The 12,333-nt window shown below is 43.4% G+C and overlaps 1 protein-coding gene across 6 annotated transcripts in view; it reads right to left on the bottom strand.

Annotated features, from left to right (window-relative positions):
- ACSBG2 (acyl-CoA synthetase bubblegum family member 2) overlaps positions 1-12,333 on the bottom strand; it is a 58,693-nt gene that overhangs the window by 8,959 nt on the left and 37,401 nt on the right. For all 6 annotated transcript variants that reach the window (XM_010367182.2, XM_010367181.2, XM_010367180.2 and 3 more), the window contains exons 8-10: positions 9,827-9,994; positions 2,249-2,430; positions 1,909-2,142 (exon numbers count right to left, since the gene is read on the bottom strand). In XM_010367182.2, coding sequence (XP_010365484.2) covers positions 1,909-2,142; positions 2,249-2,430; positions 9,827-9,994 — 584 coding nt within the window. The remainder of the gene's footprint in view (positions 1-1,908; positions 2,143-2,248; positions 2,431-9,826; positions 9,995-12,333) is intronic.

The following is a 12,333-nucleotide window of genomic DNA, read 5'->3' on the forward strand; positions in this document are numbered from 1 at the left end:
TCCTAACACTTTGTAAAGCCGAGGAGGGAGTATTGCTTGAGCCCAGGAGTTCAAGACCAACCTGGGCAACATACAGAGAGACCTGTCTCTACAAAAATAATAAAAAATAAAAGTTGGGCATGGTGCATACCTGTGATCCCAGCTACTTGGGAGGCTGAGGTGGGAGAATCACCTGAGCCCAGGAGGTCAAGGCTGCGGTGAGTAGTGATCACACCACTGTACTCCAGCCTGGGCAACAGAGCAAGACTCTATCTCATAAAACAAACGAAAACAAAAAACGAAAGAAAATCCAGCAGCATTTCAGACTGTTTTTTTTTTTTTTTAAATCTCCACATATGCCGGCAAAGAAAAAATGCTTTTGGCTCAAGGATAGGAACAAAAACCCCTCATTTTTAAGAAAACAGATAGGTAGACCTCTCTGCAGTGATTCGGACAGCTAATTTTAAGTATGACAACCAACTACAATCTCTTTAGAGGTAAAAGTTACTTTTATAAAACAGAGTAGCACTATTTGAAATCTGGATTCTTCTTCTTACTTTTTTTTTTTTTCCCCCTAGAGATAGCATTGGCCAGGGTAGTTCTAGGATGTAGGAAAGGAAATATTTTCTCCTTGTGTTGCTGAGATCTCTCTGATTAACTGTTAGCAAGGCCAATGGTCCCAGGGTTAAATGTAGGTATTCCCCCGGTTAGCAAAAGAAAAAGTGGAGACAGACCTGAGAAATTTAAAATTTACAAAGAGCTGCCTTATGGTTTCCCCCACTGAAACATTTTTAGGTATGTAGAAAAACCCAGAAGCCATAAAAGAAAAGGTTGATAAGTTCAACTATCTAAATTTGTGACCACAAATTTCTGCAGAGTAAAAAACATCTTAACTAAAATCAGAATACCAATGACAAGCCAGGGGATAAAATATTTGTAACTCATATGAAGGACAAAGGGCTGATTTTCCTAATATGTAAAGAGTGCCAACAAACCAATAATAAAGGGCCCAATAATCTAACTTGAAAAACAGGCAGATAATATTGACAGATAGTTCATAGGAAAGGAAGTACAAATGGCTTTTAAGTGTATAAAAAGGCTGGGCATGGTGGTTCATGCCTGTAATCCCAGCGCTTTGGGAGGCTGAGGATTGCTTGAGTCCAGGAGTTCAAGGCCAGCCTAGGCAACATAGCAAAACCCCATCTCTACAAAAAATTTTTTACAAAATTGCCAAGCATGGAGGCTTATGCCTTTAGTCCCAGCTAGTTGGGAGGCTGAGGCAGGAGGAATGCTTGAATCCAGAAGTTTGAGGTTACAGTGATCTATGATTGTACCATTGCGCTCCAGCCTGGACAACAAAGTGAGACCCTATCTCTAAAAAGATTTTTCAAATAAATTTTTAAAAATAAACATATATATGAAAAGATTTCTTTTCAAACCTCACCCATGCTAAAAGGAGGGAGTCAGGGAGAGACACAATCAGAAGATTCTATGACTATGACTGCTGTCAGATGGGGAGTTGAACCTGAATTTGGTATTCTTAAAGTTTTCTTATCATTGGGTTCAACCTTGCAGCCTACGGCAAGCTGAGCTTGGGAGAAAGCCAGGAATGGGCCATGGAGGTGTTTTGAGATGGGGGATCATGGGGATGAAAGGTGCTGAGGTCACAGGTGGTAAACTTGGAGGCAGAACTCACAAATGGGAAGACTATGGAATATTCAGAGAGCCATCCCCCTTATCTGTGGGCTCTCTGACCATCCAAGGTTTCCCATGGTCCTGCAGAGTTAGGAGTTGGAGGCTGGAGAAGAGGATCATTCTGGAGACACCACATCAGGATTCCTCTTAACCCAGAGACCCATCTATATAACCCCCTTCCCCCTCTTGACCCCATGTTATGGGAGGAGTGGGGTCTGCCCCCGGGGCTGTTACCTTAGAAGCCTGTAGTTATTCTGGTTGGATATTGTGTGGGGTCCCGAGCTTTCACTCAACCCATACAACTCGCCTATAGGTATGTCCAAGCTTAGAAAGAACTCGGCAGTCTCTTGGTTGAGAGGCACAGCCCCACTGATGAAAGAGTGACAGTGATCCAAGCCAAGGGACGTCTTGACTTTGCTGAACACGAGAGTCTTAGCCACGCGGTAGCTCATGGGAGTATTATATTTCCTGTGAATAAGAATGCCGTCAAGTGGAAAGGGGCTGATGGGACCCTGTGGAGAAGGCTGAGCCTCCTCAGTAACTATCCTCCCAGCCCTCTGGATGCTGCACCTACCCCAGCATCTTTTTTGAGTTGACCTTGAAGCCAATGTTTCTTGCCCACACGAACACCTTCTTCTTCAAGCCTGTGGACTTGGCACTATTTTTCTTCACTGTCTCATGTATCTTCTCCCAAATCTGGGGCACTCCCATGAAGACAGTAGGTTTTACCTTCTGTAGAGTATTTACCAAGGTGCCCTGTACGGAACGAAGCTAGGTTAGCCACAGCAGGGCCTTCCGTGCACCAGGGATGTCCATCTCTCCCGATCCACCCAACTCTGCCCAAGAGAACATTCCTTCACCAATCAGATTATGCAGGGCTCCCAGCCCAAACGAGACAATCCACTGGCTGGATTGGCCAATCCGATTTTTGCACTCTCTCTAGGGATTTGATGAGAAGCATAAACTGGTAAGATATTTTTGGAAGGTAACATGACAGTACTATTAACATTTTAAATGCAACCTGTCAACTTCACTTCTGTGGGTGAAGGAATGCAGCTGAAGAAAAGACTCAGACACACAAACACATTCAAGATGTTCTTTGCACACTGTTTTGTAACAGAATGGAAACAGCTTACAGGTTCCATGACAAGGGGTTGGCTAAAGAAACTGTGGTCCAAGCATGCAGTGGAATATTGTACAACTGTTTTTTTTTTTTTAATTTTTTTTTTTTATTATACTTTAAGTTCTAGGGTACATGTGCATAACGTGCAGGTTTGTTACATATGTATACTTGTGCCATGTTGGTGTGCTGCACCCATCAACTCGTCAGCACCCATCAATTCATCATTTATATCAGGTATAACTCCCAATGCAATCCCTCCCCCCTCCCCCCTCCCCATGATAGGCCCCGGTGTGTGATGTTCCCCTTCCTGAGTCCAAGTGATCTCATTGTTCAGTTCCCACCTCTGAGTGAGAACATGCGGTGTTTGGTTTTCTGTTCTTGTGATAGTTTGCTAAGAATGATGGTTTCCAGCTGCATCCATGTCCCTACAAAGGACGCAAACTCATCCTTTTTTATGGCTGCATAGTATTCCATGGTGTATATGTGCCACATTTTCTTAATCCAGTCTGTCACAGATGGACATTTGGGTTGATTCCAAGTCTTTGCTATTGTGAATAGTGCCGCAATAAACATACGCGTGCATGTGTCTTTATAGCAGCATGATTTATAATCCTTTGGGTATATACCCAGTAGTGGGATGGCTGGGTCATATGGTACATCTAGTTCTAGATCCTTGAGGAATTGCCATACTGTTTTCCATAATGGTTGAACTAGTTTACAATCCCACCAACAGTGTAAAAGTGTTCCTATTTCTCCACATCCTCTCCAACACCTGTTGTTTCCTGACTTCTTAATGATTGCCATTCTAACTGGTAGTGAGATGGTATCTCATTGTGGTTTTGATTTGCATTTCTCTGATGGCGAGTGATGATGAGCATTTTTTCATGTGTCTGTTGGCTGTATGAATGTCTTCTTTTGAGAAATGTGTGTTCATATCCTTTGCCCACTTTTTTATTGTACAACTGTTAAAAAAGGATGGAAGATTCTCCCCCAAAGAGACCTATAGGTTCAATGCAATCCCTATCAAAATCTAGGCAGGTTTTTGTTTGTTTGTTTTGTTTTGTTTTTAAATACAAATTGACAAGCTGACTTTAAAATTTATATAGAAATGCCGAGGACCTAGAATAGCCAAAGCAATTCTGGAAAAGAAAGACAAAATTGGAGGACTTACTACCTGATTTTAAAATTTATTCTAAAGTAGGGTGAACCACCATCCTGGTTTACTGCAGAACTGCAGGAGTATCTGAAATGTGAAACTTTCTGTTTTAAAACTGGGGAAGTCCCAGGCAAACCAGGAAAAGTTAGCCATCCTGCTATCAAGCTAGTGTGATCAAGTCAGTGTGGCTTTGGCGTAAATACGGAAATGCAGATCAGTGGAACAAAACAGAAGATCCAGAAACAAAACCTTACATTTATGATCAATTGATTTTCAACAAAATGCCAAGGCAATTTAGTGAAGAGGGGAGATTATTCAAATGCAAAACGAAATAAAACAAACACTTCCACAAAACTTAGGGTTAGAGCCTTATTTCTCACCAAACATGAAAATTACCTCAAAATGTATTATAGCCCTAAATGTAAGAGCTCAAACTAAAAGCCTTTTGGAAGAAAATGTAGAAGAAAATCTCTGTGACTTTAGAGTAGGCAAAGATTTCCTAGATATGATACCAAAAGCATAAAAGAAAATAGATAAATCAAACTTCATCCAACTTGAACTTTTTTTCTCTTCGAAAGATTATTGAGGAAACAACAAGCCTATATAGAACTGGGAGAAAGTATTTGCAAACCACAAATTTGGTAAAGGATTTGTAACCAGAATATATAAAGAACCCTTAACACTCAACAATAAGATTAGATATGCAGGCCAGGTGCAGTGGCTCACGCCTGTAATCCCAGCACTTTGGGAGGCCAAGGCGGGTGGATCACAAGGTCAGGAGATCGAGACCATCCTGGCTAACACAGTGAAACCCCATCTCTACTAAAAATACAAAAAAATTAGCTGGGCGTGGTGGCAGGCACCTGTAGTCTCAGCTACTTGGGAGACTGAGGCAAGAGAATGGTGTGAACCTAGGAGGTGGAGCTTGTAGTGAGCTGAGATCGCGCCACTGCACTCCAGCCTGGGCGACAGAGACTGTCTCAAAAAAAAAAAAAAAAGATTAGATGTGCAACCAGTTCTTTTTTTTTTTTCATTTTAAATTTTCTTTCTTTTCTTTTCTCTTCTCTTCTTTTCCTTCCTCTCTTTCTCTTTCTTTTCCTTCCTTTCTTTCTTTTTTCTCTCTCTTCTTTCTTTCTTTCTTTCCTTCCTTCCCTCCCTCCCTCCCTTCCTTCCTTCCTTCCTTCCTTCCTTCCTTTCTTCCTTTCTTTCCTTTCTTTCTTTCCTTTTTTTTTTTTTTTTTTTGACAGAGTCTCCCTCTGTCACCCAGGCTAGAGTCCAGTGGCACCATCTCGGCTCACTGCAGCCTTTGCCTCCCAGGTTCAAGCTATTCTCCTGTCTCAGCCTCCTGAGTAGCTGGGATTACAAATGCACGTCACCACACCTGGCTAATTTTTTTTTTTTAATAGAGACAGAGGAGACAGAGTTTCATCATGTTGGCCAGGCTGGTCTTGAACTCTTGACCTGAAGCAATCTGCCTGCCTTGGCCTCCCAAAGTGCTGGGATTACAGGCATGAGCCACTGCGCCCGGCTTTTACTTTTCTTTTTACTAGTCATGCTAGCACAGAAAGAGCAACCAAATTTGTAAATAGGCAAACTATTTGAACAGATTTCTTTCTCCAAAGAAGATATGTAAAAGGTCAGTAAACACATGAAGAGATGCTCACTATCATTAATCATCAAGGAAATGCAAATTAAAATGGCAATAATAAAAAATAATAAAAATGGCAAAATAAAATAAATAATAAAAATAATAATAAAATTAGAATGGCAATAATAATAAAATAATTAATAATAATAACATGCGTTAGTGAAGATGTAGAGAAACTGTAACCTTATCACATTTCTGGTGCACTTTAGAAAACAGTCTGGAAATTTCTGAAAATATTAAGACACTTTTGTCTCTATTCAGATTGACAAGTTTTAAACATTCTGACAATATTAGGAGTTGGTAAGGATGTGGGAAAACGGGAACTTCTCAGGTCCTGTAGGTAAATGTGTATGTATTATGTATTCAGCCAAGAAAGGAAATATGTATTGAAGACCTAACACATCTCAGGCACTGAGCATGGGGCATGTGAGAGGGATCAAGAGGGGCCAAGGAAATATTTAGCAGAGAGCTAAGTGACAAAGAAGAGTCAGCCCTGCAAAGAACAAGAGCAAGAACCTTCTAGAAGCACATACAAAGGCCCTAAGATTTAGCCTGCTTGATGGAGAGTGTGGGAGGCAAAATAATGGCCCCCTAACGATGTCCACGTTCTAACCCCTGGGACCTGTGAATGTATAATCTTTCATGGTAAAAAGGACTTTGTAGATGGGTTAAGAATCTTGAGATGGGAGATCATCCTGGATGATCTGGGTGGCCCAGTGTCATCACAGGGTCCTTACAAGAGGGAGGCAGGAGAGTCAAAGTCAGAGAGTGGAAGAGCTTGCACTGCTGGCTGTGAAGATGGAGGAAGGGGCTCTGAGATAAGGAACATAGGTGGCCTCTAGAAGCTGGAAAAGGCAAGGAAATGGATTCTCCCCAAGAACCTCTAGAATGAATGCAGCCCTGATGACATACTGATTTTAGCCCAGTGAGACCCATTTTCAGACTTCTGACCACCAGAACTATAAGATAATACATGGGCCAGGCACACTTGATCACGCCTGTAATCCCAGCACTTTGGGAGGCTGAGGCAGGTGGATCACTTCAGGTCAGGAGTTCAAGACCAGCCTTGCCAACATGGTGAAATCCCGTCTCTATTAAAAATACAAAAATTAGCTAGGTATGGTGGTGCATGCCTGTAATCCCGGCTTGGGAGGCTGAGGCACGAGAATCGCTTAACTCGTAGGTGGAGGTTGCAGTGAGCTGAGATCACGCCACTGCCCTGCACTCCAGCCTGTGCGACAAAATGAGACTCTGTCTCTAAATAAATAAACGTTGTTTTAAGTCATTAAGTTTCTGTTCATTTGTTGTGGCATTAACAGGAAACTAATTCAGAGAATGTAGCTTGGGGAAAATGTCAGAGTTCTTTTCTGGCTCTGTTTGCAAAGTCCAGACATGTAGGAAATCACTGTAAAACAAATTAGTCAGGCATGGTGGCATATGCCTGTAGTCCTGGCGACAGGGGAGGCTGAGATGGGAGGATCCCTTGAGCCCAGGAATTTAAGGCTGCAGTAAGCTATGATCATGCCACTGCATTCCAGGCTGGGTGACAGAGCACGACCTTGTCTCTAAAAAAAAAAAAAAAAAAAAATGAAAACAATATTTTAAAAAGAAATCGGCCGGGCGCGGTGGCTCAAGCCTGTAATCCCAGCACTTTGGGAGGCTGAGACGGGCGGATCATGAGGTCAGGAGATCGAGACCATCCTGGCTAACACGGTGAAACCCCGTCTCTACTAAAAAAATACAAAAAACTAGCCGGGCGAAGGTGGCGGGCGCCTGTAGTCCCAGCTACTCGGGAGGCTGAGGCAGGAGAATGGCGTAAACCTGGGAGGCGGAGCTTGCAGTGAGCTGAGATCTGGCCACTGCACTCCAGCCTGGGTGACAGCGAGACTCTGTCTCAAAAAAAATAAAAAATAAAAAAATAAAAAGAAATCAAAGTGTTCTGTCACATAACTACTTTGCAAAACCTACCAACGAATGATTTCCAGCTAAATCAAGGAATAATCCAAAAAAAGGCAAAGACTTCAGAAAATAGGGGATCCAACCCAGGAGTGGGGAGAAGGGGTATCCCTGTATGGCAGCTTGTAGAAGATGCTGTTGATGTCCTGTCACACCTCTAGTGGCCCACGGTTCCCTCTTTTCCAGAAAACCGCCCTTACTTAGAAATAACTGGGAAGTTATGCTCCCTATCCCACATGGGTGCCTGAGCCCACAGCCAATGACTATCTGAGTTGGGGATACAAAAGCACAGCCTCCTTGCCTCAAAGTGGAACAACTCTGGTGTCATTCATGCCTCAAGAGCTTCCTATGGGATCAGTCTGAAGTTACAATCCAGCTGAATGTATGTCCTTTCTTGCTTTTTCTCCCAGCCTATCCTTCTCTCCTCACTTCCTTTTGGTTTTCACCTGAGAGCTCCCCATTGATAAATCACAAAGATCTCCAACTCAGATTTTGCTTCTAGGGTACCTAGCCTAGGACAACCCAAATCAACAGTCCAGCTAAGTGCAGAAGGATGGAGGAAAAGAATAATGCAATTATTCTTTTAGATGTGAGAGAAAACAATGAGGTAAAGATTGGGAAGGTAAGAGAACCAAATCATAAGGATTTTTTTATTCCACTTCTAGAAATTTAAGATTTATTTTGTAGTTAAACTGCTGAATGAAGCTGGGTGCAGTGGCTCATGCCTGTAATCCCAGCACTTTGGGAGGCCAAGGCTCACCTGAGCTCAGGAGTTCTGGCCAAAATTGTGAAGCCCCCATCTCTACTAAAAATACAAAAATTAGCCAGGCATGGTGACACAGGCCTGTGGTTCCAGCTACTTGGGAGGCTGAGGCACGAGAATTGCTTGAACCTGGAAGGCAGAGGTTGCAGTGAGCCAAGATCATGGCACTGCACTCCAGCCCGAGCAACAGAGCAAGATTCCATCTCAAATAATAATAATAATAATGCAATGAACATTTGAGCATTTAGAGAATATTGATAAGCATGTGACAGATCAGATGGAGTAACTGGACATATATGCAAAAACTTCACCAAATTGGAAAAGAAAGGCAACTATTAATTCTGGGAAAAACAAAAAGTTGTACCAAACAGGAAATGTTATCATATAATAAACTACTTGGCTCAGTTAACTAAGAATAATTTATATTGAGAGAATGGGGAAGGAGAAATGAGGAGACGGGAGAGGAAGGGAGCTAAATCCTCACCACAGTAGAAAGGCAAAAGATAAAGTCAAGAAAAGGTGGTATAAAAGTTCTACAGTCAAATATATGCATAATCCCAGTAAGTGGAATAAAATGAAGACCACAAACAACATTGTATCAATTCATATCCGACTTTGCTGCCAAAAGCTCCTGTTTTTTTGGAGCTTTTTAGATTTGGGAATACTGACTTATAAAAAACACACACACACACACAAACACATATTTACTTTCAATACCAAGTACATCTTTGTCTTGGGTTGTTCAATGTTCAACTACATAACCATACATGGATGCCCTGACTTGGATAAAGATAAAAACTAGGAGAATGGGCCGGGCGCGGTGGCTCAAGCCTGTAATCCCAGCACTTTGGGAGGCCGAGACGGGCGGATCACGAGGTCAGGAGATCGAGACCATCCTGGCTAACATGGTGAAACCCCGTCTCTACTAAAAATACAAAAACTAGCCGGGCGAGGTGGCGGGCGCCTGTAGTCCCAGCTACTCGGGAGGCTGAGGCAGGAGAATGGCGTAAACCCGGGAGGCGGAGCTTGCAGTGAGCTGAGATCTGGCCACTGCACTCCAGTCCGGGCGACAGAGCGAGACTCCGCCTCAAAAAAAAAAAAAAAAAAAAAAAAAAAAAAAAACTAGGAGAATGTAGCCAGTTGGTTAAAAAAAAAAAAAAAAAAAGTTACTTTATTTGGTCAGGTGTTATTTTTTAAGAAAAATTTACTGTTATTATTGGTTTCTGTAGAGATGGGGTTTCGCCATCTTGCTCAGGCTAGTCTCAACTCCTGAGCTCAAGCAATCTGCCTGTCTCGGCCTCCCGGAGTGCTGGGAATACAGGCATGAGCCACTGTGCCTGGTCTTCTTTTTAATGCTTCTAAATAGAGCATTAAGATGAGGGCAGAGGAAAAACCGTTAGTCCTGGGGCCTCACCCAAAAAATCTGTTGAATGATTAACAACTATCTACTCACCTGGGCTGCCCAAGAGGATGAAGTGGGAGTCCCAGGTCCTTACTCGATCTTACCTTGAGAGCATCTGCTTGAGCAAAGTAAGTGAGCGCCCCAATCTTTATGGGTACCCAGATGTCCATCATCTGTGCTGCAATGTGGCTGAGTGGGAGGTAGCTGACCACCGTCTCATGCTTTTCTGTCAGTTTAAAGTCCTTTGCCACTGCTCCTGCCATCCACGTGATCTGTAACATAAGGGACAATCCAAGGTGCCTCGCCCTCATAGAAGGGCCATTTTATTTTTAAATTTTTATGTATTTATTTTTCAGACAGGGCCTCACTCTGTCACCCAGACTGGAGTGCAGTGGTGTGATCACAGCTCACTGCAACCCCAAACTCCTGGGTTCAAGGGATCATCCCATCTCAGCCTCTTGAGTAGCTGGGACTGCAGGCACACACCACCACAACCAGGTAATTTTTTTTTTAACTTTTTTTTTTTTTGTAGAGAGGGGAACTCACTATGTTTTCCAGCTTGGCCTCAAACTCCTGGCCTCCAGCAACCTCCCACCTCAGCCTCCCAAAGTGCTAGGATTATAGGTGTGAGTGACCATGCCCAGCCTGGAGGGCCCTTTTAAATATATTTAGCTAAACACATTAATTAAGTAAACACTTACAAAGCACCTACTATGACCAAGACACTGTTTGCATACTTTACAAACACCAAGTCATTGAATCATCATCACACCTGGGGGTCAGTAACTATAATTCTCCCGAAATTTTTGGAGCTTCCCCCAAAAAATCTGTCAAATGATTCACAACCATCTACTCATCTGGGCTGCCCAAGAGGATGAAGTGGGGGCCCCAGGTCCTTACTTGATCTTACCTTGACAGCATCTGCTTAAGCCTAAAGTATATGAGTGCCCTGATCTTTACGGGTACCCAGATGTCCACCGTCTGTGCTGCAATCTAGCTGAGTGCGTGTGTGTTGCTTTTTCATAAGTCAGTATAAGGCATCTTGGATTGTCCCTTATGTTACAGATCACGTGGATGGCAGGAGCAGTGGCAAAGGACTTTAAACTGACAGGAAAGCATGAGACGGTGGTCAGCTCCCTCCCACTCAGCCACATTGCAGCACAGATGATGGACATCTGGGTACCCATAAAGATTGGGGCGCTCACTTACTTTGCTCAAGCAGATGCTCTCAAGGTAAGATCGAGTAAGGACCTGGGGCCCCCACTTCATCCTCTTGGGCAGCCCAGGTGAGTAGATGGCTATTAATCATTCAACAGATTTTTTGGGTGAAGCCCCAGGTCTAACGGTTTTTTTAATCAGGGAGAATTATGTGAAAACAGAAGCACAGAGCCCTTAACTAACTTGCCTGAAGTTAGGGGGGTTGCAAAATTTAGCAGGCAGCTTTAGGAGTAGGGAGGTTGCAGACCCTCTTGGGTCCAATGACAGAACTCAGAAAACCGAAGGATTCAGCAAGTGTCCCAGAGTCAAACCCTGACTCCACTGTTTGCTAGACATTTGGGCTATTTACTTAAAATCCCTTGTGGTCTTTATTGCCTCATCTTTAAAGTGGGGACAGAGGCTTCTCAGGTCCAGTATAGAACTATGGAACCAACATGGTCAAACAAACAAAAAGGCTACCCATAATCCCATCATATAAACACCCCAGCAATTAGCATTATTAGCATTTTTCTTTCTCCAATGCATATATGGATGTAAAGTTTTAGTGTACCTATAATTTTGTCACCTATAGTTCTCACTAGTGTCATAAATATCTGGTAAATAGTTACTTTGTTAATCCAGCCACCCAGACCTCCTCACTGTTCCTCCAATGTATCAGGCATGGTCCAGCCTCAGGGCCTTTGCACTGGCTATTCCATCTGCCTGGAATGCTCTTTCTTCAACCTTTCCCGTCACCACCCCACACCCCCATGGCTGGCTACTTCTTGAACATTAAGTCTCAGCTCAAATGTCACCTCCTTAGAAGGGCCATCTCACACCATCTAAGGTGAAAGTGCCATTGACTGCCTAAGCCTCTACGCACCATGTCACACAAGCTGAATGTTTTCTTTTTTTTTGAGACGGAGTCTCGCTCTGTCCCCCTGGCTGGAGTTCAGTGGCGTGATCTCGGCTCACTGCAAGCTCTGCCTCCCGGGATCAGCCATTCCCCTGCCTCAGCCTCCTGAGTAACTGGGACTACAGGTGCCTGCCACCGCACCCGGCTAATTTTTTGTATTTTTAGCAGAGACGGGGTTTCACCGTGGTCTCAATCTCCTGACCTTGTGATCCACCCGCCTCAGCCTCCCAAAGTGCTGGGATTACAGGTGTGAGCCACCGCGCCCGGCCGAATGTTTTCATTTGTTAATTTCTTATCTGTTCCCAAGGTCCAGATTGAGTCTGTCTTGTTCGCTGCTGTATCCCCTGTTCCTGGAATATTCCCCAGTACATACTAGGTGCTCAATGAATTTTTGTCGAATGAATGAGGAAATAGAAGGAAAGGTTAACTAGAATAAAGGACATACAGCAGTCAGCCCAAAATGTCCCTCAAGGCTAGTTTCACTTCTTTCCCTGGGCT

The sequence above is a fragment of the Rhinopithecus roxellana genome, chromosome 8, assembly GCF_007565055.1.
Source record: "Rhinopithecus roxellana isolate Shanxi Qingling chromosome 8, ASM756505v1, whole genome shotgun sequence".
NCBI classification, from domain to species: domain Eukaryota; kingdom Metazoa; phylum Chordata; class Mammalia; order Primates; family Cercopithecidae; genus Rhinopithecus; species Rhinopithecus roxellana.